Source organism: Saccoglossus kowalevskii, chromosome 1 (genome assembly GCF_978046115.1).
Source record: "Saccoglossus kowalevskii chromosome 1, keSacKowa6.1, whole genome shotgun sequence".
NCBI lineage: Eukaryota > Metazoa > Hemichordata > Enteropneusta > Harrimaniidae > Saccoglossus > Saccoglossus kowalevskii.
In genome coordinates, this window is record NC_140641.1 from 31347394 (window position 1) to 31374843 (window position 27450).

The 27450-nt window shown below is 34.5% G+C and overlaps 2 protein-coding genes across 2 annotated transcripts in view; one reads left to right on the top strand and one right to left on the bottom strand.

Moving 5' to 3' along the window:
- The window catches only part of LOC100373547 (uncharacterized), a 30478-nt gene extending 19770 nt beyond the window's left edge, over positions 1 to 10708 (bottom strand). Inside the window, exons 1-2 of the mRNA XM_078012408.2 lie at positions 10358 to 10708; positions 6111 to 6309 (exon numbers count right to left, since the gene is read on the bottom strand). Coding sequence (XP_077868534.1) covers positions 6111 to 6309; positions 10358 to 10630 — 472 coding nt within the window. The 5' untranslated portion in view covers positions 10631 to 10708. The remainder of the gene's footprint in view (positions 1 to 6110; positions 6310 to 10357) is intronic.
- A 1482-nt stretch (positions 10709 to 12190) lies between these two features.
- Positions 12191 to 27450, top strand: part of LOC102801220 (uncharacterized) — a 29174-nt gene continuing 13914 nt past the window's right edge. Inside the window, exons 1-7 of the mRNA XM_085500810.1 lie at positions 12191 to 12478; positions 16603 to 16802; positions 18954 to 19062; positions 21013 to 21129; positions 23673 to 23734; positions 25961 to 26113; positions 27113 to 27226. Coding sequence (XP_085356936.1) covers positions 12391 to 12478; positions 16603 to 16802; positions 18954 to 19062; positions 21013 to 21129; positions 23673 to 23734; positions 25961 to 26113; positions 27113 to 27226 — 843 coding nt within the window. The 5' untranslated portion in view covers positions 12191 to 12390. The remainder of the gene's footprint in view (positions 12479 to 16602; positions 16803 to 18953; positions 19063 to 21012; positions 21130 to 23672; positions 23735 to 25960; positions 26114 to 27112; positions 27227 to 27450) is intronic.

The window sequence follows — 27450 nt, forward strand, 5'->3', positions numbered from 1 at the left end:
TTCATTAATGTATATTTGTTGTATACTAAAAATGTACAGATTTTTTGCATAGGATTCAATGCCTAAATATTGTATAATTTACATATGCAAAAAATGTACAATATCATGACTAAGAAATAAAGAGTAACCAAAAAAATTTATGTTAGAATCATGTCAGAATGAAGTATAATTTATGTATACATTAATTGTACAAATTATTGACTTGGCATCTTGACAAATATTAGTATTATTTATGTATACATAGAATGTACAAAAATTGGACTTAGAATCTGAATAAACTTAACTACGCCCAATAATACAATATATGTATACATAAACTGTACAAAAATATGAAATTTAATATTCAATTAAATTCATAAAAGAGTATAAAAACATTTTTAACAGATTAATTACAGGAATACTGAACTATATTTTTGGATATCAGTAAAATTATATTTTTACTACAGTTTACTGAAAGAATTAAGTCATTATAAGAAGTGTGCATAACACATTTCCCACGAAAGTTGTTTGCCTAATTTGCATATATTAAAAATTATTCTGTTTTGGATCCTAACACGACTTATTGCCAATTTTTATGAACTTTTTTTTGATCAATTTAACTAAATTAAAATTTAATTTTCCATTATATATCTAGTTTTGGCATTTTCAGTTGAGGAAAATACAATGAAATAAATCAGTATTATTCTCACCACAATCAGTTTGTTGTACATCCTTGGCTCACATATATGTCAAACAGATCCAACATAGGTTGTAAATGAATGTACTTGTATAGTCAGTCAGGTAAGCATAAACAATTGATAAATTGAATTCTAAATGCAAGTATGGGTAAATACAAATACATGCTGTTGTGTAATAAGACCTTACACTTGGGCAAAAGAAACGCACAATGAAGTTGAATTTCATTTTGTTAAATAAATGCCCTTTATATGAATTGAGCTTTGTACAATTTTTGTATACAAAAGTGTTCCAAATATGGGATACTTCTTGTATACAAAAGTACATTTTTTGTACACTATTTGCATAGTATTTGCATACTTTTTGTATACAAATCTGTTCCAAATATAGGGTACTTCTTGTATACAAAAATCATACATAAAATGTACAAATTTATTCAGAATTTGTATACTTTTTGCACACAAAAAGTATACATTTTGTCTAATGAATTTTGGTAAGGGTACCTAGATCATAAGCCCAGGGGCATTAACACGTAAAATCAGGAAAAGTAAGGGATGAGCTTATACTCGAGGACCACCTCAGAAAAGATGTTTTTGTTTTTGAGTTTAACATTGTAACCATCATGCCACCCACAAAAATTATACAAATTACATCTTTCGTTCACCACGGTGGGTAAACTGAGTGTGGAGGAACATGGACCTACCAACACAGGATGAACATCTACCCACTGTCTTTTGATCTATGTGCGTTGCGGCTATTTACTCTCTACTTGAGATTAATTAATGTTCATTATCTTTTTACTGCAGGCACTCGACTCTTACAGACTAATCCTGTGCAATTCACACCTTCCGAACATGTTTGAATGACATCGCGTAACTTCTGACCGTATAACCACGATTATCGTGACACCATGACGTGATCTATACATTACAACAAACAAATCATGTCAAAAACATGTGTATAACACGATCAAATTTGCACCAGAATAACCGAGTGATCATTTTATGCGTAAAAAGTAAAAAACTAGTTGTTTGTCAACCCTGAAAAATGACACAAGATAGTTAACACACATGTAAACAAACAATTCTGATCAAATCAAAGCAATATTCAGAGCAAAAAAAACCCAACAGCAAACTCAGTGTTCTCCCCAGGCCTTTCAAGCACTGCGGGCCCGCGTCGCTTAGACAAACAGCCGCGTCGCTTTTGTTTCGCCCGCGATCCTTGAAATCCTGCCCGCGATGCTTATTCACGTTGTATTGTTTACAAGTGTCAGCCTCGTCTAGCACATCTTTAAAACAATAACATGTATTGATCGAAAGGTAATTCCGCCTTTGTACATAGTTAGCTTTACAAAAACAGTGATAAAAACGGAAGTCTACAAGAAATTACCAAGTCTATCAAGGGTGCGGAGCTGGCAAACCCAAAATACTAGGGTAGTAATAATTTGCCCATTGCGTCGGGATGGTTTATCCCGAGTTGCTGCACTGCGATTAATTGCGTTTTTACTACTTCATCGCCAGTGACACTAATTACCAAGAATTAAAAAAACAAGTGAAATTAAGTCGCATCGGAAAAAAAACCTGTAAATAAATCGAAGTAAAAATTATTCAACTGCAGACGAGACGGACGAGGAAAAAACGAACCCTGACCTCTAGAAATACCTCATTCATAGTGCATCATTACCGAGGAACGCCACCCTAAGGCGACGTAACGCATGTAGTGACATCACAACCGATGCATGCTGGGTTACAACGGAGATTTTGATTGAGGTAACAAAGATGGCGGCGCAGAGTGCATGTTTTTCCACGATGTTTAAAAACAACATTTCGTTGGCGATTTTGATGTAATTTCTAAGTTAATCATCAATGAATCGTTTTAATTAAGCAAACATTCTAAGTTTGTGTATTTTTAAACAAAAAAGTCAGGAACCGATGATCGCAACAGCAGTGGTGAATACCCGTTCAACGCAATGCCGTCAGCTGAAAATGTTACGGTGATCGTAGCGTTACACAAATAATAGATAGATCAATGAAAAATCGCTGACTTTAGTTTTGAAATGCCGTTATAGAAAAAAAAATGTCATTATTGATTTATTAATTTCTTCATACAGATTTTACAAATTTAACAAACAAATGTAAATTAGCCACGATGCTTGGCTTAGAGTCTGGGGAGAACACTGAAACTACTACAAACGGTCAACAAATGTTGCAGTCAAAAGAGAATACACGTAACTATTAACATTAAAAGCGTCATGGATCGGAAATTGTCGGCAGTCAAGTTATGATTTCTTGAAAAATGTAATAATTTCTAACATTAAATGTGGAGAAACTGGTTGGCTGAAAGGTCAACTAACAGATGTGATGAATTGCACATGTCTATTGACTCGTCACTGAAACTGCGCAACTCTTGTATTATATTCACATAATATTTAATTTTCCGTACTAACGCTACGCCCACTTTTTAGCGGCAACACACATAGTACATCAAAGAGATTAGGTGAAGAAAAGAATAAGCCGATTAACTCTCCTAAAACAAAATGTTTTTTTAATACTTTAATCTTGATATTCATCCTATGTTGGTAGGTCCATGGGAGGAAGTATTTAAACACCTTTTACGGTCGCCAACAGGTCACACCGTTCACACTTCTTTCACGATAGTCTCAAAGTAAACGATTAAATAAAACCATGTCCAATAACCAGGTACACGACTTGACGATCACATTTTTGGCTTTTCGAAAGCTATACTACTCAAAGAAATATGAATTACTTCAGTATTGCAACATCGGGGTTCATCCTGAGTAAATGACAGGATAAAAAGGATGCGCACCACGTTGTGTACGTTCGCCATGCACTATAAAATAATGCGAGTTTTCTCATAAAAGCATGAACCAAACTACCGAACCAATCACGATTATTTTGAAATGAAACATTTTTCACAAGCATATATTTTAAAGAATATCATTGACGCCAGAAAAAACATGCTGGACTTATAATTGTGAATGCCCTCAACTCGATGAATGTCTAAAAATAGAGGAATGGGCTTATAATCGGGGAGGGGCTTATGATCGGGGGAAGTACGGTACTTTAACGCAATTGGGCTTCCACTGTCAGAATACTGTGGTTCAAACGCATAATGTTCTAATCAAAGTTCTAAAAAGCACATTGTGTATATAAAAGTTGAGTTTATACTAGTAGTACACAATGCTGGGCAGCATGAATGGCTATGTACAATGGTGTATACGCATGTGATCAGATACTAAAACGTCATAGCATTGAAAAGTACCCGGATGTTAAATATGTTCGTTTGTTATTTATCCCCTCCATGAATGGCCTCCATGGTGTTTAATTGTAAGCATTTCAAATGCCTATCCAAGCTAGTTAAAATTAAACCATTGCAATTTTATTTCAAATTCAGTTTAGAATATACACAACTATAAATTACGGCCGCATTGAGGTTCGCTTTAAGTTCCATTACATTCTGATTAAAATAAGACCTTAGTTTAGCCTTTATTTATTTAATTTTACTTTTTTTTTCAAATATATAATATATTCATTCATTCTTCATAAATTTTGATTTATTAAAGTAGTAAAGTTAAATTGGTAATTGGTAAGCTCACAACATTTGAAATAATAGACAATGAGTTGTATGCAATAATAAAAATTCCAAACTAAAAAAAAAAGTACAAATTTAATAAAATAAAACATAGTCCCTGTTCAGTTTTTAGTAAAAGTTGGGGGAGTATTCAGCATGCTAACCCACCGTAAGTGATGTCAATGTCAATGTCAAGTTTGATTGAAATCTGTCCAGGCATGCATTTAAAAGAATGGTTGCTCGTCAAGTGAATTTTGTTTTTTGTTTACATCAGTGATATCGTTATTTCAATAATGTTTTTAATATTTAATACGCATTTAAAATGTATTCAAATTTATTAGGAATGATACAATTAACCCATTCGTAACCAGTCACAGTTTGTACGTTTCTAGACAAATGTTACACTCAACCAACAGAAATTTAAGTATGCGGGAGTCCAACTCTGGAATAACGTTGACCTCGCTGATAACTAGCTGATAAAATATTCAAACAAGACCAACACAGCTCAATTAAAAAAATATATTTTTAAAAATTTGTCTTTGAACAAAATTTGTTCAGGTATGTTCGAGAAATGACAAAGAACACACAGCATGGACGGAAAGACACACTGACAGAGAGAACACACAGCATGGACGAAAAGACACACTGACAGACAGAACACACAGCATGGACGGAAAGACACATTGACAGACGGAACACACAGCATGGACGGAAAGACACACTGACAGACGGAACACACAGCATGGACGGAAAGACACACTGACAGACGGAACACACAGCATGGACGGAAAGACACACTGACAGACGGAACACACAGCATGGACGGAAAGACACACTGACAGACGGAACACACAGCATGGACGGAAAGACACACTGACAGACGGAACACACAGCATGGACGGAAAGACACACTGACAGACGAAACACACAGCACTTAAGTCCCCCTTTTGAACTTTGTACGATGAGGAAGAAAAAAGTACATGCTGTGCAATATACTGTCTCATGACAATCTAGGTCAGACATTAACAATCCTTATTTACTGAATTTACAACTTTCATGATCCCGTATTTAGATCATTCGATACAGGAAAACTGCTTGTGTATGTACTGTGATTGCGAGCTATGAAAGCTATATCTACACCATATCCATACAACATATACCATATACATTTGCACCTTATAGTGCCATTACAAATATATGCTGTTGTTTCAAGAGACTGATGTTTCATTTCAGTTAATAAATTTAATCCCATTTCTGGCACTTATTTATAGATTTTTATCTGTACACTAAAATTGACACCACAACAAGATGGCTCTAGTGTACTATAACTCACAAGTCTTTTAAACTGGAGCATGCATGTTCAGGTTTTTTTCTAGAAAAAATGAACAGGAGGGAGCACACACAGGTGAGGGAGCAGAGCAACCAAGCTGGGGAGTAGGTGTGGAAAGTGTGGAAGGGCGAATCGACCTGGAAACGCCATATCAGAAGGTTTCTATGCCATTGAAATATTTTTGAAGTAATTTTTTTTCATTTGGTGTCCAGACACATTGTCAGCTGGGAAGTTTTCATGGAGAAAAATATATATGGCTCAAGAAATATATTTAAGACTTGAAAGTTCAATCGGCAATTCGGTAATAGCGCGCCAGTCTGGACGCTGCACCCCTGTTCTTCGGTTTAGAAAAAAATCTGGTAAAGTGCTTAGATTTGTGTTCCACACATACTTCTATACAAGACAGCTATAATCGCTGCATGGAGTCTCTAGTGAATGGACTGAAAATAATAGAAGCTGCATTTAGAACTATAAGCATCAACTGAATCCACAACACTGAATTTCTGATACTCACCAGAAATTTCTCTTTTCGCAAGTTGCTGTTTTAAGAAATCCCTGAAGTGCGGAACTCCAAGGTTATATAATGCACGTTGTCTCTTCTTCCTTTCTTCCTTTGTCAATTTCACCTGACCAAACTTCTTTAAGTTTTCTGTAGTTATTTTAAATTCTTCATTCTCGCTCATGTGTTTCAGTGTTTCTGGGATTAATGAATTCTGAATTAATAATAAAATGTTGTTATATATATGTGTCATTTGTGTAATCAATCAAAATTGCGTGGCTTGACCTTTCATTCATCACATTTCTCATCCAAATGATGATATAAATTTTTTAGCAAAGGACTATCCAATCAGCGTTACAGATAGACCCACCCTTATGACAGTGACTTTGATCAGAATGCACATGCAGTGCTAAGCTCATTATAGTATTATTCAATGTTATTTGTATTTTTGACATTCCTATAATTTTCACAAAAGCAAATAAAGTTGAATATATGTAAACGATAACATTTTTTTCGATTTTGAATTATGCAGTTCCCTCTTTTCCTCACAAATTCACAAAATAGTCGTGTTATAGTCTGCATTTTCTTTCAGAAGATTATAACAAAAATAGCCAAAATTTTTAAGTAAAAACGTAAAATTAACTAAAATTTTCCTGTTGGCTCCAAAATTTGGGTTCATTTCCAGAAATTTTGAAGAATGTAAGAAAAAAGTGCAGAAAAATTTGGGAAAGAAAGTCTGGTGGTGGAAAAGTTAAAAATACAGTCAACCAATTAAGCTACTTGCACACAAGACACAGGTCAAACCTCTATGGTGGTTTTGAGCTATTAACAAATAGTTTCTATGGTAAAAATTTCTAACAATATCTCACTCAAAAACCCACAGAAATGTTGATAATATATGTGTCCAACTCAATAATTATGTAACACTTTTGAAAATTAGTTATCCATCCCTATTTTTTGGTTGAATACAAAATACCCACATTCTACGTTAAATTAGTTGTTTTCAAGCTTTCGATGTTCAGTTATAAGGGCATCCCCCTCTAAATCCACCATGGGCAATTAAGAATGAAGATAGTTTTCAAAATTTGCTAAAATTTGCAAGGCTAACCGAGTCGTGACCTCGATGTGGTTCGTAACCAGTCTTGTGATTGGTTGTTGACAAATGCTGAACAGGCCACGCCTCCAACTGTGCCATGCGTTCGGGCAAACCGTTAGGAATTCCTAAATGGAGTCAATTTGTGTAGTTTTCTTGATTTATTCTGCAGATATCGGTAAAATGTAGGTAAGGCTTTGGCGAAATTCGAAGGAGCAACTAATATTCTTCAACCTAATATTTTTTTTAGATTTTATTTTTTATTTTTTTCGTCTGTTTTTTTCGAGTTTAAAAAATGTGAGCTGGCTGGAGCCTTCATCCCTTGTCTATTTCTTACACTAGATACCAGCCGATACCCCCCCCCCCCCCCCCCGCGCGCTCATAGAGACTGCGTATTACAGTTGATTATAGTTCCTGGGCTCCCTGTGGTCCAACGCTGTACGTCAACAAATTTGGTGAAACGCAAGTTTGACAGTCACTTTGGTTTCTTCGCAGTACGGGAATAACATAAACTCGTCCGTGGGCTGCAACACACTGAACTCAGTTCTTTCCAAGCTTTTCGTACGCTGACTTGGTGCTTTCCAGAACACGTTCGTGTTCACGGTTCCAACACAATCCCGTTTTCGGCTGCTGCCATCTTTGTCTGTCCTGCACCTTCTTCTCTTGCGCGCCGAGTGGTGTGACATCCCGGGACGCACCAATCAGTGTAGCGCGTCTCAACAGGCGTCGATCATGAGACCAAAACTTTTCCATGACGTCACAAATACGGGTTACCTTAATAAATAACACACGGGCCCGTAGTAACAAGAAATATAAAGAAAACTACATAGATTTAAAGAAACGGTAAAATTACCCTGGTTTCATAATCATTATATTTCAATGACATTTGGTACATAGATACTCAAGGACTATGCAGAGATCGATTGTTTTGAGATAAATATTTGTGCATATTAATCACCTAATTTGCATAATTAGTTAATTTTCAGCTTTTCCACTGATATCTCAAGTACTAATCACATTTCAATGAAACTTTGTACATGGATGCTGTAGGACAATGTACAAACCTGATTAGTTTTGGGTTGAAATCTGTTCATATTAATTCCCTAATTAGCGTAATAATTCATAATTTTTTGGTTTGAATCACATTTCAAAAAAACTTGGTACATAGATGGTCTGTTACATTGGGCAGACCTCATTAGTTTTACAAATATGTTCATATTAATTTGCATAATTAGTTTTCAGCTTTTCCATCAATATCTCAAGTACAAGTAATTTCGAATTAATTTTTAGTGTGTCTCCAATACTCTCAGCACATGGGAGTTCTTTCTAAGCTTTCTTTGATTTTATATTGTCACTTTTTGGCCTTTCAGAATTTAACCCTTAATTCCCTTATCATATTTATTCTATTCAGTTTTAAAGTTTTAAATTGTTTTAATTGTTTTAACTCTATTCATTATTTCTTATTTAACAAAAGTATTTTGCAATCTCCCTTCATAGTCATAACATTTTCAGTCCAGTGTTGTTTTAAACAGTATGTTTGTTAATAAACATTCAAATATGATGAATCTACTCATTTACATTTTGAATTATCATTTTGAAATTCATATATATTATTTTTGTGATATTTCTGCTATACATGGCTTTTTAGTCAGTAATCTTATTTGTAAATCAAATTTGGCAATTTGATGAATTAAAAGCATAAATAAATCTTTGTAAAAGTCACACTAACTCCTATTGTCTTAAACCTTTGAATGCCAAACTGCGTAATAAAAAGTAATATATAATCAATTAATTATAATTAAACAAAATAACAATATTGACAATTAAAGCTTTTATAAATTATAATTAAAATTATGGGAAGCCTTACAGTTGTTTTAACATAAGCCTGTGAACTTTGACCAAGTATAAGATAGAAATCTAGTGCAAAATAAACATAGAAACCCCATCAAATAATGACTTATAATTAGAATAAGCCATAAATTGGCAATGCACAGTCCTTGTTCTGTATTTAATGCCACAGTCAATCACTGTGTGAGTATACTTTTAGCTAAACAGTACAGAGATGCAGTCTTTGCTGCCATTAACCCTCATCTGGTCAAGGAAAACAGGATTGCAAAATAAGGGTTAATGCACTGTAATATTGGATATAATAATAAAGTATGTTTGGTTATATATTAAACCAAAATCTAGTATTTAGAATCATTGTTTGAATTCAACTATTCAAGTAATATCAGAAGAAAAAAATGTGTTAAATGTGTGTGTGCACCTATAACTCAGTATGTATGGTACCTATACGAAGACAACATTTTATTGAATCACAAAATAACATAAAAATCTTTTGTATGAGTATAGAACTTTTTTGCAAACTTTTAAGTGAATCTGATGATATAATATGAATTGGTATCGAAATGAATTGACTATTTGTGTTCAAATCTTGAAAAAAAAAGAAATATTATATCAACTTTCTACCCATACAGTGATGTCATATATAATTGATGAGTGAATCAAAACACTTTTCATAAAACTATGCACAAGAAAAAAAAAAGTACTGAGAAAAAAAATGATTTGTTGCCACATTGGTGAGGAAGAAATTGCATTTTATTCATTTCCTCCACCCCTCCCCAGTTTTCAATTGGTTCACCCTAGAAAGGAGGCACGAGGGATAGCTGGTACTGCAGGTTACAGGAAATCAAAAATGCATTTTACGTTTGTACAGGAAACAAAAGGAAAGTTCCAATTACAGTAAAAATAGTTGTTTACACTTTACAGATAAAGCAAATTCCTATTTATATTTCACAATTTTATAATATACTTGATAATTTGTGTTTAAGAATCAAAATTGGAAATTGCGTTCGAATTACAACATTTAATGTTTAAAATGCTTTAAACGCTTACAAAAAATAAGGTCTCCGTACAAATTACGAATGAATAAAATAGCTGATTACATTTTATACGTTGTCCATGTCTACAAATTTACGTTTTTAATTTATTTAAATTAAATTACTACGAAAATAAAAAACAAATGATTACAGCTTACGAAAATACCCCTTGCCGACCCTCACCCTGGACTTGTTGATCGCTGCGGTGGCATACCGGTAAGCCGAGTGGGTCATAGACCCTCTTTTAGAGTAGGCTAACCGATTTTCAATAATTAAAACAATCTATCTACCTTTGTACGTGTATCTAAATCACGAAACCATTCTCTAGACACTGCAGGGCTGGGCTTCTCCGGTCTTTTCAGTCGGTGTGCGTGAATGTTGACGTCCGTGTTGTAGTCCGGGAGATCAGAGCCCGGTGGCCGATCCGGACCGCGACCGTCTGCATCTTCCAATTTACCAGGCTTCTGGCGTTTGATTGGATCGGGGCCTGTCTGGTATGACTTTGCCAATGAAGTTACAGCGTTGATTCGTACAAAGGCTCTGCGTGACCACGATCGTATCATCTTAGCAATAACAAATGCCCGAATGATGACGCTGCCTACTCAGAGCATGGAAGGTCAGAGCTGCAGTGCACAGTCACGTGGTGGCTGGAAATGCAAACAAATATAACTCAGTACCGTTTATTATTTTTTATTTCACAATTTTCCTTCACCACTTCTCTCAAAACTTAGGAATTACAAATCGAGGACAAATCAAAAATTTAAAAAGTACTGATCGATGTAGTAGGATGTCAACTCTCAAGCGACAGGACGGTGCCCCCCCCCCCCCACGGGACGGTGAACCCCCACGTATTGTTTTTTTTAATTTTGACGAGGATCGAACCGTACGCCGCTGACTTCACAATCGTGATCCAGTTACATAATTGCGGATGCTCCGGGTAATGTCCTAGTTACGATGTTTTAGAACAAACTAGGACTCCTAACACATCTTGAATGAAACATAAATATGTGCGCCAACAATTCCACAGTTTGAGCGTTTGTTGTTTTCAATCAATGACGCTTGATTTAAAATGGCTGCTACTATATAAGTGCATGGGATGGACCATTTGAAACCCTGGGAGGGGAACATAATTAAAAGTAAATTTAATTTAAGTTAAATTACACAATGTGGCACTCAAATAATTTATAAATCAGTCATTGTCTGATTTACTTACTATCTCATTTGCATAATGTTGCATGACATCATCTTATTTGAAATGGTTGGAAAGACAAGTTGCTGATAACGCAACTTTCAAGAAGAAAATAGTAAAATTGGACGGATGTGTGGAGCTTCTTGAAAGAAACTGACAAAGATTATTTAGTGACATTAACAACATCTTTGGCTCGCACATCAAATGTATAGTTGTTATCAAAAGTATATTATGTGTATAAAAAAAAAGTAAAGGGAAGAAATAAATTATATGATAGCTTGACATGTTCATGCTCATCCCAAGATTTCAAATAGTCAATCCATATTCAAAGTAGCCGTCCATCACAGTTTGAGTAAATTAAAATCTTAATCCCCTAAATGTTTTATTCAATGTACAAAAACTAGTCTGACCATGAGTGAGTGGTGCCCTCGCCGGCCGAACGGCATCAGACCCAAGTACTGTGTTGGGTTTGGATTACCGCGGTGGGCGCAACTCACGCGACCTTGTCAGGAGAGACAAACACTTTCTGGTTTGCAAACAATATGATGAAGTTTGTCTCTTCACTTGGCATTAGCATGACGATGTGCAAAAGGAAAAAATAGATGAACTGGTCATTTGGTTTGGTCATTTGTTGGCGAAAAACACCATTTTGTGAGTCAAAACATCGACCACTTTGGGTCCAGTTTTTAAATGGCTGTTTTAGTATTCCTTCGCAAATGTACCCTCTCCCTTCCCGGGGAATAAACAACTTTTTGTCATGCTAAACGCAACACAAACGTTTCACTTTACTCTTCCTTGATAGATGATGCTTGTGAATGACACATTTCACATTGTGAAAATGGACTGGGATTGATTTAATTGCATTGTTGAAAAGCCCACTTACATTCGCCTCGTAGTGCGCCATCAGGCGGCGGAATGGAACAGGAACCCTGAAGTCACCTGACTTTGAAACTTGATGAAATTGAAGAATGGGTTTGGTACAACAACTGGGTGCATTGTTTGTTTATTCCTCGGAGATTTGTCACGATTGAAGCGACACTTAGCGGAAATGAACAATTCTGTGATATGAGAACCAGACCTCGACCTGCGTGAACACCAAAAAGACTATATCCTGTGTTATATATCCAACACAACATGACGACGACGTCCAATCCAGCGCTGCAACTTTTTGCGGAAGACGCTGAGGAAGAAACGTTTGCCGAGTCCACCAGCGTTCCTCAAGGTACGTCACTGTTACTACTGTCCCCCCCCCCACAAACTACGACCATGGCCGATAGTAATGTGTAGTTTGAACGGTTAATTATGAAAATGAATGTGGCGTATTCACTCTTGGTTAACGTGCTGTCACATGCTATATGCATGGTCTTGTGACTAATGGATCCTGGCTGCGTGGCTGTATACGGATGTGTTTCGGGAATATAGTACAACAATGATGCAATAACAGTACAAAATACTAGTGTCACATGATTCTAGGAAATCTGATTAATGTTGTTATTGTTTGCTTTGACTATAATAATATGAAGGGAGGATATATAGTTGTTCAGAGTGTCATCATCATCGTTGTTGTCAGTCAAGGAATCGACTTGCATACAGTCTCTTCTTTATTTCAATAAAATAGAATGTTATTGGAGTGTATAAATGGTGAAAGCCGAGTTACCGCGAACATCAGGGTCACCGACTTTCGAGTTTACTCAGCTTACGTCAGAATTGAAAATGTAAACAATGAATGTAAGAAAACCAAGTCTATGTCGTGATTTTTATTTACATTCAAGAAATCGCAATAATTAGTGGTTGTTTTATGGATTTCTAGACGATCCGGCCCTGGTTTGTTGCGGCCCTGGTTTGGACGTTCCGGCCCCAAAACAGTTTGGTTGATCCGGCCCTGGTGTAAATTATATTCGATACATGTTCATATCTAATGTTAATATATTAAATGCACAACGAATGCTTGACAATCTTGTTTAACAACTATTTTTCGTCTTTTGCAGGGCATTTTCACGATTTCACACCGTGTTTGACAGATGTATGTTCATTTATTCGCCGCTTATGCATGTGAATGGCAGACATTAGATTACACATCTAATACAATCTGTTTTAGTCAGGGTTCATTTGAAACATTTGCTAGACATCATATAGAAAATCATTCCGGCACTAGGTCCCACATTACCAGTACATGCGGTGTAGTGTGGTATCATCAGGCGCCACCTGATTCATTGTTGCCTAGTTTGAGTTTTTTTTATAATCAGTGGGAGTGATATAATGCGACCGTGACATGGGACGATTTAACTATTATCATTGGGACTGATATAATGCGACGTACCGTAACATGGGACGATTTATTTATTATCAGTGGGACTGATATAGCGATTTTGACGTAAAGAGGCTGTTATAAAATATCAGTGGGACTAATATGAGACGATGCGATACAGATTATCAGTGGGACTGATATAGCGATTTTAACGTAACGTGGCAATATAAAATTTTCAGAGAGCGAGCAATATAGAATTCTGAGCAGTTAACTGATAGCTAGACTGAATCAGAATGACTGAACTGTGCTTTGCTCCCTAGTCTTATACACTGAGTGTGTGAACGACATTTCATTGTTCATAATTTTGACCACTTACGTACGTGCGCGGTATCATCAGTCACGCACTTACTTCTAGTCAAGTTGTTAACACCTTTTAGCGGTGAATTTTTTTCTTTCAACAATGATCTGCCGCCAACCGACAGGTCATTGTTTGTAATTTAGCGTATAATCACGATTACTTTTAGTACAAAAAGTCGAACATTTAACATGGCGACAAAGTGAGGCATCTTGCTACATTGTTACATTCCGACTTCTGCTCTTAATTTATTCACGCAATTCCCCATGGAAACACATGCAAACGAACCACACAAACGCGGACCCTGTGCGGAACTAAAATGTTTATTTGTTTATTTACTGAAACACCAATAAAACTATTTTGTCTGCCTTCTACATTCTTTTCCTCTGTTGATTAACGTTCTTAATTCATTACGTGACAAACCACAAATGTGTATTCGAACCCTGACTAAAACGGATTGTATTAGATATGTATTCAAGTTGTCTGTCTGCGGGCCACACATGTCCATGTGCACAGTGTCAATCACTCGGGCCATATGGTGCTTAGTACAAAGGTGGCGGCGAGTAAATGAAAAAAACATCTGTTGCATTGTGTAAAATATGGTGTGAAATCGTGAAAATGCCCTGCAAAAGACGAAAAATAATTGTTAAACAAGATAGTCAAGCATTCGTTATGCATTTAATATATTAACATTAGATATGAACACGTATCGAATATAATTTATACCAGGGCCGGATCGACCAAACTGTTTTGGGGCCGGAACGTCCAAACCAGGGCCGGAACGTCTTTTTTTTTCACCAGGGTCGCAACAAACCAGGGCCGGATCGTCCTTATACCGTTTTATGCAGCCATCAATATAAAAACTCGCTGAGGCACTGCTCATTTTCGTCCGGAGGAGGGGGTATTTTGAAATTGAATAAAGAGGGTTATGTGCGGAAAAAAATTACATAGTTTAAATAGGCTCAATATTTACTAATTATTGTATATATTTTATTGGCTGCACACAAATATTCAAGTTCATAAACTTTCTTTCACTATCAAAATTCAAACTTTTCTTTTCACAAAATGTAAAGTTTAAACAAATCTTTGCACTAGTTTTCTTCTTTGAATAACTCAACTCATCATAATGTATAATACTAAAGAAGGTAGTAAAAAATTACTATTATATATTTGATTCCCCAGCACCCCTGACCAAATAAAATGACCAGTCCCTAATGTTCAAATTTAGTTATTTTTTTAAGCTTTGGTTTAGCAATATATAATATATGCAAAAACACATAGAGAATAAATATTGTTTCTGTCTATATATATATATATATATATGGATAGTGATTTTAGAATGTTTATAACTATTATTGTATTGCTAGCAAAATATAACATATATTTAGTCCTTGTTTTTGATCTCTGTGCATCCGTGCGTCTGTGCGTGTGTCCGGACCTGTATCTCATAAAATGCCTGGACCAATCACAATCAAACTTCACACATACATCATGATATTATACATATGCACATTAATTTGTTTCATGATCTGATTCATGATGGCCGAATGGAGGCCATTTTTGTTCTAAAAATCATCAAAATCAAGCATTTCTCGGCAGTTTACAGTTGGATTTTGTTAAAACTTGGTATATACGTTGGACATTATAGGACTTTGATACACATCATTTTGTTTTTCAGATAAGATTCAAAATGGCCAACTGGCGGCCATTTTGTTTTAATGAATGTAGTTCTAGTGCCATATCTCTGACTTGCTGTGACTGATTCTGTTCAAATTTGAAATATTCATTATACATTATGTCATAGATATACAGATATATTGGTTTGACGATACTATTAAAAATGGCCGAATGGTGGCCATTTTTGTCTTAAAAAATCATCAAATATCAAACATTTCTGGCATTGGGCCATTCCAGTTTATATCTGCACCCCCCCTGTTGATGAGCTTGTGTGTTTACTTCATACAGGGTATAATTTCCATGGTTGTATAAGTCATACAAAGTTTTATTTCCAAATCCTTAGTCCTGATTCACAGTGTTGATGAGCTCATTCGTGCCACCATCCTTATCTAATTTCAGTAATAACTATTTCATACTGGCCCAATTTTTTTACCATATACAGTCAGAATTCCAAGTTTTTTTAGTCATACTGTTGGAAATCCAACCTTATTAACCGGTATGTGGCGAGATAAACTGGGCCATATTCTATTTAGTAGCCATAACTGCCTGGATTTCCAGGAATTTTTTTCCATACTCATCTGGATTCCCAGATTCTGTTTCTCCATATACAGTTGGAATTCCGGGGTATTTTCCCCATCATACAGTGCTGGAATTCCGACCACATCAACAGGGGGGGGGGGGGTGCAGATATAAACTGGAATGGCCCATTTATGGATGGATTTTGTACGAACTTGGTACATACATTAGACCATACATTAGACATTATGGGTTCCTGATGCACGTTATTTTATTCCTGATGCACGTTATGTTCCAGAGCAATATCTCTCAATACTCGTTTGACGATCAGATACAAATGTCAATCATTTAAATGTTAAACAATCATCATAATCATATTCCTGACATGTTTATATTCCAGCTATATTACTATAAACAAAACTATGCATCTTAAATTCAATAACTAAGGGGAACTGTGCCATGCATGGCTTGATTGAATGTTTTTTCTGAGACTAGAATTGATTTAAAAAATGAAATGAATTTTAAAAATGTGCACGGATTTATTCTGTAGATGTCGAACCTGCAAACCTGCAAGACGATGACGGATCAGTTAACAACGGCACAGCAGTGACTGTGCTTTCCTTACCAAGACAGAGAACCTACTCGGCTGGGACTCCATTGACACGTGATAGTATGGTGGATGGATTTGTTATTCTGGGTAAACCGCCAGAAAATGAAATTGAAGCACAGAGAATATCTCAAAACTATATGGTAAGCGATATATCTCCAGATTCACTGCGTTCCATTACCCACCATAGACTCCGGTCAGTCAAAATGACTATTTTAAACTGTAGGCATTAATCAGCGATTCAGCCAATCTCCATATACAGTGATGTGTGAATCAAATCACTGTGCTCACTGGCAGTATGTGCATGATAAGGGGTTGATATTTATTTCTGTTTTAATTGTGTACCAAAAATGTTGATTACCGGTATGTATTCTAGGAATCCTGGTTTTATACTTTTAAATGTATTTTTCCTTCATGCACACACATGTCTTCTTCAGCAAAGGTCTCACTTCATTATTATGCTTAAGTTGGCAGAATTAAACCTGTAATTTCTACTTATTCTTAGTAGTATTTACTTATATGTTATCATTATGAGACATATTTAGGCAGATTACACATTTTAGGCATGTGGCAGTTTTGAAAGCAAGGAAAGCTGACTTTAGCCCACCTTAGAGCCATTATTGACCTCCGTGTGCCGTGCGTGCGTGCGTGCGTCTGTGCGTGCTTCCGGACCTGTATCTTAGAAATGCCTGGACCAATCACAATCAACATTCACACATACATCATACATGATATTATACATATGCATGTCAATTTGTTTCTTGATCTGATTCAAGATGGCCGAATGGCGGCCATTTTTGTGCTAAAAATCATCAAAATAAAGCATTTCTCGGCTGTTTACAGATGGATTTTGTTCAAACTTGGTATATACATTAGACATTATAGGACCTTGATCCACATTATTTTGTTTTATGATCTGATTAAAGATGGTCGAATGGCGGCCATTTTTGTGCTAAAAAATCTAAAAATCAAGCATTTCTCGGCTGTTTACAGATGGTCTTTGTTCAAATATGGTATATATATTAGACATTATGGGACCTTGATGTGAATAATTTTGTTTTTAAGATAAGATTAAAAATGGCCGACTGGCGGCCATTTTGTTTAATAAATGTGGTTCTCGTGCCATATCTCTGACTTGCTTTCACTGATTATGTTCAAATTTTAAATATTCATTATACATCATGTCATAGATAGACAGATATATTGGTTTGACAATCCTATTCAAAATGGCCAAATGGTGGCCATTTTTGTACTAAAAAATCATCAAATATCAAGCATTTACAGATGGATTTCGTTCAAACTTGGTACATATATTAGACATTACAGGTTCCTGATGCACATCATTTATTTTTCAGATCGGATTCAAAATGGCTGTCTGGTGGCCATTTTGTTTTAATGAATGGGCTTCTAGACCCATATCTCCGACTTGTTTTGACTGATTATATTCAAATTTTAAATATTCATTATACATCATGTTATAGATAAACAGATATATTGGTTTGACGATCCTATTCAAAATGACCGAATAGTGGTCATTTTTGTGCTAAAAAATCATCAAATATCAAGCATTTATGGATGGATTTCGTTCAAACTTGGTACATACATTAGACATTACAGGTTCCTGCCGCACGTCATTTTATTTTTCAGATTGGATTCAAAATGGTTGACTGGCGGCCATTTTGTTTAAATGATTGGGCTTCTAGAGCCATATCTCTTAAATGCTTTGACTGATTATATTCAAATTTTATATATTCGTTATACATCATGTTATATATATACATGTATTCAAAATGGCTGATTTTGAATGCTGTTCCAGAGCAATATCTCTCAATATGGACAGTCAAGTACTTTTTTGACGATCAGATACAAATGTAAATCATTTTAATGTTAAAAAATCATATTCCTGACATGGTTATATTCCAGCTATATTACTATAAACAAAACTATATGTCTTAAATCTGATAACTAACGGGGACTGTGCCATGCATGGCTTGTTAATTATTGGGGTGTACGTCCGGGCATATTCACAGCCTGAAATTGTACTTTGGGATAATTGATATGACTCCTACAAGTGCAACATACCGGTATATAAATTCGGTTGCTCAGGATTACTTCAGTTGCACCTTTACGGGCTTTTCGACCGGCGTTCCACAGCAACTTGAACAGTGCCCATAGAAATATGCATCTTAGCAATGTAGAACATTCTGTGAAGTAGCTCTGCTCCGCCCAAAGAATTTGTAAATGCGGTTTGAAATGTATTTCATTCAATATTTCTTTCTTTCTGTGTTTTAAAGTTTGGTTTTAAAAAATGGAAAAGTCATCTTACACCAAGACCGTTGTCAGAAAGATCTGATGTTGTGAAGGAGCTTTATGCAGAACCTAAAGCTGTCAAACCTTTTGTAGGTTAGTATTCAAAACATTGTTATTTAGTTGATTTCATTTTCTGCCTGCCTTTAATTTAAATAATCAGGCAGTACTGTCACTTGACCTCTGCTAAGTGTTGGTTGGTATGATTGTCTTATTGCCTTTGTGCATACTTCTCTCTTCATAACCTCATATTGAATGACTGTTGATGCGTCCATACTTATCCAGACACTTCTCTCACATGATTTGGCTGCATGATCAGGTTCTAACATCACACATACATCAGACATTAAAATCAGACAATATGCATATGATTTTGTTCCATGATCCAACTCAAGATAACCAATTGGCAGTCATTTTAATGCCCAAAATGCATCAAAATTACACATTTTCACCATTCTGCAACCGAATGTCAGTCATGTATGGACGGATTTGGTTTAAACTTCATACATATATTGAACACACTGGGATCTTGATGCATTTTATTTTTTGAACTGAGTTCAAAATAGCTGAGGGGCATCCATTTTGTTTTAAAAAATGCAGTCCTGGTGGCCATTTTTTGAAAAGTAATGCATCTTCGATATGCCTAGACTGATCAAGTTCTAAATTCACACATACATCAGACATCATATCAAACAAACGCACATGCATTTTTGTCACCCTCAAATCCAAAATGTCTGACTGGCAACCATCTTATTTGAATGATTGTAATTTCACAAGCCATATTTTTGTTGCTCGTTGCTACAAAGTAAACTTAATTACGTGAAAATTCACGCATCAGAATAAAGAGGGAGACACACACACAAGTTAATGGTTTGTAGGTTAGCTGCGTAATGTGATTAGCTAATAAGGTCATGGTCATGACACGTAATTGTCATACATGTCTCTGTCATAATTATGCATATAAGCTTAGTAATTGTGTAATGTAACAGGGACTATGTCATTGACAATGACTTATCTTTGAGAATTTCAAGAACTAGAAAATTTTCTCCAATTAAATTTATGTTGTGGTTTCACACATATATGCTGTTTTTTGGTCTTTTTCTAATTTTTGAATTGTTATTAACTAATCGTAAGTACTGGCACAGTCCCTCTATCAATGGTAAAAATAAATGGCTATTTTAATAGAAAAGTGCAGAAGAGACGAATAACAAATGTGCCGACCTGCTTCTAACGTTGTTAAACTGTTCGATTTATTGGTTAAATGAACGAATTGAACCCCCACGTGAGGGAAATAAAAAGGGCGTAAAATACTGTTCGTCTCGGTCAAACTCAGTGTATGATGCTGCATATGTTCAAAAAAACAGGGAACAAAAATTATGGCTAAAATAAGATGAAAAAACTCTCAGGAAGAATCATTAAACATACTCACCAGAAAGAATTACTCCTCGTAATGGTAGAAATACTTCTATATTGATTATAACAGGTGAGATTGGGTTAAAAAACGTTGGAGAACAAGACAAGGCGAATAATGGCAGGAACTAAACTGACAAATGATGTGATGCTTATTTTGTAGCTATGCCTTGGGGGAATGCCGTACGCGGTTGGTCACACCTAAAACAATAGTCATTGCCAGACCATTGCCAGACCGTTGCCAGACCGGTGATAGAGGGACTGTGATACCGGGCATTTTTCTATACTCTTTAAATTTCAGCCACATATAACAAATGAAATATATCTACATGTATTTATATAGATTTCAGTAAAATTTTTAAAATGTCATAATTGTGCTCGTTAATTCATCTATCTAAAGGTTGGGAAAATGTTTCTCATCAATTTGATCTCCAAAATGGATGCTTCTTTAAAATTGTTATAAAAATGCTTTGACTTTGTCATGAAAAATTAATTTTCAGGTTGGTTTTAGAAAATTCTACAAAAAACTTTCAAAAAAGCTGTGGTGCACACATAACCGATTCGCACGAAACATGATGCAACATGAATATTTATTTCTGTTCCTAATATAATATTTAATATAAAACTTATTTTCAGCTTCAACTATCTCTATTGGTAATGTTTTATACTGTCTACTATTTGGATGGTGGATTGCATTGGTATATCTTGTTGTGGCTTTTGTGATGTTGATAACAATCATTGGAAAACCACATGGTAAGTTTAAAGGCCGAAAACGTGATTGTGTAACTACTGTCAATTACAGTGACAACAACCATGTGACCTCTGACACACACTTAGAGATTTCAAACCAGCCATGGAGGCATGATAGAAAAGATATTCATTGACAAGTTAGGTTATTTAAGTGTCCTCTCCCCAAAATATAATACAAAATACTTCACTCAACATACGGATTCTTATCCTCCTGTATGTGGACAGTCGTTTAAAGGCTCACATCTTGTGCCAGTAACATAATCCTTATTATCGGCAGTGCTCTTGCATTCTTAGTTTGTCATCAATCAAGTAGTTTTTCCATTTATAAATTTCCAAATTCAGTTTGCTTATTATTAAATCTGGAAAGTAACATGTTAAAAGCCTGGTAAAATAAATATTTTTGCATAAAAAACAAAAATATTTAGAAATTCTGGATTTACAAATAATAGTTGATGTTAAACTACATCTGTCTCATTGTTGCCATGGTTACAAAGCATTATACTGTAGAATACTTTATTTTCGCTTGGAATTTATTTTCGCTATTTTCGCTGAAGAGATGATTCCGTGAAAATAAAATCCAGCGAATATACTTTTTTTCCTATATTTCACATTAAACTCATTAAAATCAGTGAAAATAAATTCCAAACAAAAGGCCCAAAAAGCCTTTTCAGCGAAAATTAATTCCAGCGAAAATAAAGTATTTCACAGTACTCGAAAAATGTTATTTAGTGGACAGCTTTTTTGAGTTAAAAAGTGGTCAAAATCCCACCAAAAAAGTAACAGTACTGAGAGTCTCAAATAATTTGCTGCATCTGCTCATGAGAATCACATAAGAAGCATTACCGCCCCGGTAGTTTACCAAAAATTTCATTAAAATCTGTTTGACCGTAGATACAATGCTGTCATTTAGGTACATGTAAGCACATGCCCTACTAATAGAGCAAATATTGTATTCGGCTTCCAAAATAAACTTTAGAGCCCTGTGAAAGTCAGCACACTGTCCTAATACCAGCCATTCATGCTGCCTTGAGTTGAAACCGCTTTCTTCACAGACTATATAATGTCTGTGCTTATGTCAAGGCTGTAGTTTTAGGAGATGGATATTTTTTGTAAAGTGGAACAGTCAACACTGGTGTGTACTTGTATGTAAATTACCCCTAACAATGGATCGATTCATGAATGGGTCGATTATTGCTCATGTGTGTGGAGTCACTCCAGTGCATGGTTAATTCCATAAATTATACGCTATACATACATGTATAGTTGGTAAACTCTGTTTCTAAAAGATATTACCTGACCTTCTGAATGATTTACATTTTTAAATAATGTTTTCTTTTTATATAGTAAGTAAGTAAGTAAGTAATTCTTTATTGCTATCGTATCCCATTTGAGATCTTGACATAAAATACAATAAAGTCAAAAACATGTAATAATAAAAAAAATGAAAATAAAATGAAATACTAAAAATACTGTAAATGAATGAAATAAATACATATCTCACAATAAGAGATAAATGAATAATTGTAATATTTTATAATGTAAATAAATGTAAATCTGTGTTTTGTGGGGTTTTTTTGAGGCAGCTGGTACTGAAGTTATTGTTTGATTTTTTGCTCCCTAAGCATAAAGCAAGTATAAATGTGTTTTGAAACGTCTTTAATTATGTGATCGTTTTTATTATTTAATATGTTTATTAATGTTTATTAATTATATAGTAAGCTGCAACAAGGCCAACTAAAACAAATTTAGTGTTTCTGGTAATGGTTTAAAAAATACTGAGAGCATAATTATGGTTTAACTACAGATGTTAAAAATCACATCTAACTTAGTTTTCAAAATATATTTCCTTAATACGAGAGCTAGTCATTCACTACATAAGTGAAATGCATGAAATAAAAAAAAAAACATGGGTTGAATGACCATACATGACCTTCCAACAAAAATTGGGTAGGTAGTAGGATTACTGAAAACACAGGATTTATTTTATTTGGCATTACAAATGTTGAACCAAAGTGTCAGCACGTAACATGCAAACGATGTTAAATTATGGCAACAAATAAGCACAATGTAAATATTGGTTTATGTAATTAATTTTATTAGTTGAAACTTGTGCTTCTTTGACTGATTATGCAAATTAGCATTTTTGAAATAGGACTGTGGCAACAAATAAGCACAATGTACAATATTGGTTTTATTAAATATAATAATATTAATTATTAGTTGCAACTTGTGCTTTAATATTTGATTGATTATGCAAATTAGTATTTTTGAAATAGGATATTGTTCTCCCCAGCTAAATTACAACAGCTAAGTAGTTTGCATATTAATATTATCTAATATGATTCAAAATATCTAATATGATTCAAAATATCTAATATGATTCAAAATATCTAATATGATTCAAATATCTAATATGATTCAAAATATCTAATATGATTCAAAATATCTAATATGATTCAAAATACTGGGAAGAACACTGTAAGAAAATCAGTGGTTAGCTTTGTGAACTTTTTAATGCATTATGTTTGTTTTGATTTTTTTTGCAGCTGTTTTTTGTGCAAAGTTTGCTGGTTATTTCTTCTGGCCATTTGGGAAATTTGTACAAGAGGTAGGAAAAGTATTTATTTATTTAATTGTTTGTTTGTTTGTTTATTTATTGTTGAAGTCAATGCAAATCATGAAATTTTGTAGCAATGAACATTCTTTACCAGAATTCAGTGACTTTAGTAAATTTTAGTCTATATTAATTGGTTTACAGTATTTGTCATTTTCTCCTAATAAAGACAGTGGCTTTACTTTGAGCACCATCATTTTCTCCGGCATAGTTTTGGTGTGTCATTTTGTCATTTTTCATGTATTTTTCTATATTTTTTTGATAATTTTGTACCATAATTTCATTGGCTACAAGTCTTGTTCAAAATGTTGGAAAAATTATAAAAAAAAATATGGGTTTAAAATTTGGCAATAGTGACGATAGTTGACTTTAACGCTCAAATTCATCTAGTAATTTGATGTAGAATCTCTTATATAGCTATCAAACTGTCTAGTCAAGCGTGAACTACTATAATAATACTTAAGGGTGTGTGACTAAATCTTCAAGATTAATTCTAGTGGTTGACCTAAGTTCAGCATTTTCTGATAAGACCATGTCAAAATGTATGTGTCTGGCACTTCCCCAATAGAAAATTTCTTTGTTAGAGGTTGATTGATAGAGTTTAATGAAAAAATTCAGAAATTTCTTAATACTTTGTGAATAGACTTCTTATACATGATCACATGCAGCAAACTGTTGTTGACATGGACTAAATATTTGAGATGACCTGTTCAATTTTGAAAATATTTTGTATTAGGTAATGAAACAATGTGTTGGGATAAAACATGTTCTCACATGAAATCTCTTGCATGTATTGCTCTAACTCTATCCACATTCGTGAAACTGTATTCATCAACCTTAAACAAGTGGAATTACATTTGCCTTGTATGAGGGCGCAATTTATATACATGTTTTGGTTCAACGTCCACCTTAATTGTCAACGTGTATTTTGAAACAAAGCGGTTTAAGTCCTCCATGTAACACAAGTTTAAATTCTCTTCTAAATATATCTCTTGTCATGCATTAAATAAATCACTTTTTTTGAGAGAAAAATTTTCTAGTTTACATGAACACATGAATTAAAGAAATAATGTTGTAGTAATGAGCATTTTTCTTGGTTCCTTACTACTGCTGAAAGTAATGTTAGGCAGCACACATTGCGAGTCATTGCAGTTACACTGTCTGCATGCATTTTAATTACCTATTGTAATTGTCATAGCTATTAGTCAATTTTTTTCTTTTCTTTTCTGCTGATATTTCAAGTACTAATCATCACATTTCAATGAAACTTGGTACATACATGTAGATGCTCTAGGGCAATGTATACAACTGCTCAGTTTTGGGTAAAAATCTGTTCATATTATTTACTTAATTTGCATAATAATTTAATTTTTTTTATTTTCCATCTATATCAAGCTCTAATTACATTTCAATGAAACTTGATACATGGAGGCTACAAGACAATGCACATAGTACCTTAATAGTTTTTTACTTTAAAACCTGCGCATTACATCTGCAATTACTCAATTTTCTACCTATATCCCATTACTAATTATTTATTGTATTTCAATAAGACTTGGTATATAGTAACAATGATAAAGACCCGATTAGTTTTGGATTCAAATTTGAGCATAATAATTGCCTAGTTTGCATAACATGCAAAATCATCTCATTTCATTGAAATTTGATACAATATACTGGTAGATACAATGTACTTTGGGGTAGTCCACAGACATTAGTTTAATGTTGAAAAACATGCATATTGATCAGATTTAACTTGTACTTGTGGTGAATGTGCTCTGGAATAAAATTAATCTGCAAACCACTGATGTAAAATCAAAATTTATTATTATAAATTACTATATATTATAAATGTAGATCACATTCATGTTGTGCATCTCAAAAAGCAGACAAATATTAGTTGCCAAGCTTCTTGTTTGAAAGGTTAATCTTGAATTTTGAATTAATTTTCAATAGGCTTCCAATACTTGTCAGTACACAAGAGTTCTTTCTAAGCTTTTTTTCCATAATTTTTGCTATTACAATTTTGTTTTGAAATTTCTTGTTTCCCCTATACCTACAGTGCATTTAAGTCCAATGAAATATTCAAAATACAGGTGCAAAGTTGTATGTTGAAGATAGGTAACACCCCTCAAAAGGACAGTGACACAGTAATTTCACTGTTTCAAATAGCCCTGGGATTTGGCCACACACTGTATTTACAATGTCTTGTTTTTTTAGCATACAGAGTATGCTGGTGTTCTTTCATTCAATAGCTCTTACGATAGCAATAGTAGTAGTATGACGGAATTGCCAGATGAAAATACGCCTCTCAACATCTCATCGTCGCAGGCAAAAACAGATTTTGTGAAAAAAGACAACAGTAAATATTGGGTGAGTATGACATCTGCTGATATGTATACTTATCTGAGTGGAAATTGTATACAGTAAGCCTCATTGGTAATTGCTGGATAGCCAATTTTTTTATCACATGCAGTATTACCCTGACATGGTCAATGCGAGTTGCTGCCCCCTTAGCCACCAGATTCATTCATTTGCATCAGTTTGCATTGCATTATAGTGAATGTGGCAGTAACTCACACCAACCATGTCAGCTTTAATTCAGTATAGGAAAAATATATCACCCTTGGTCTAAGATAATTTTTGTGGATAAAGAGGTATGTATGGGGGTCTAAAAACTAACTCTGCGACGCGATTGTGCGTCTCGCCGAATGCCGATTATTGCACTCTACGACAGGATCGCAGTGTCACTCTGTGAAGAGCACGATTCCCAATGGTTGGTTAGTCGAAAAAGCGCGAATCTGAATGGTCGATCGATTTACCTCCTTGATTGATGTAAGGCTACACCACATGCCTTATAGAAATATTCAGTTTTAAATGGTTATTTCGCCGACTGCTCGCGAACTACTACACAAAGTATTTACCGATGACATGCCACACGGTTCGATAATCAGCAAGTATTTAACATTGATTCATTAACATAGATAACATCCCCCGGAGGGGATGAAGGGGTACATGAGATAAACGATGATGCAGATAATTTTTGTTCATGTGAAATATTGTTGTATTTAGAAGAGCTGTATTTCTTCTTCACTCCATTTTGATGCTTGTATTGTAAAGAATAATATTCGCAGTTTACAATCACTGCTTAAATTGATAAGTTTGGTTTTCAATTAAAAGGTTAATTTCCAAAATACACAGTTAGTAATAGATATTTCACGTTAACCTGGCTTTTGCCATTTACCCATTCATGATATTTTATTTTATTGAAAAAACACCAGAAATTAAACAAGAGACTGTATGCAAGTCTAAACTACATTCTTAATTTTTATCCTTACCTAGTAAATATTATTGTTATTTTTATTTTCACAGCGAAGAGTTGAGACATATTTTTGGCTTATATTAGGCGTACCTTTATTAATTATTATACATGCGGTTGTATTTTTAATAACCTGGTTTTTCGTCATATTTATACCAGTTGCAAAGGTAGGTTTACAATATTATTATTACCGTACCCATTTGTTTCAATGTCTGGAAACTTTGGAAATATTCATTGGCCATAATGAGATTTTGATGCACATTATTTTGTGTTATAGATGGGATTAAAATGGCCGACTGGTGGCCATTTCGTTTTAACAAATACACTTCCAAGTGACGCTATCTTTTTGATATGCTTTCAAACTTTTCACATACATTATACATTATTTCAA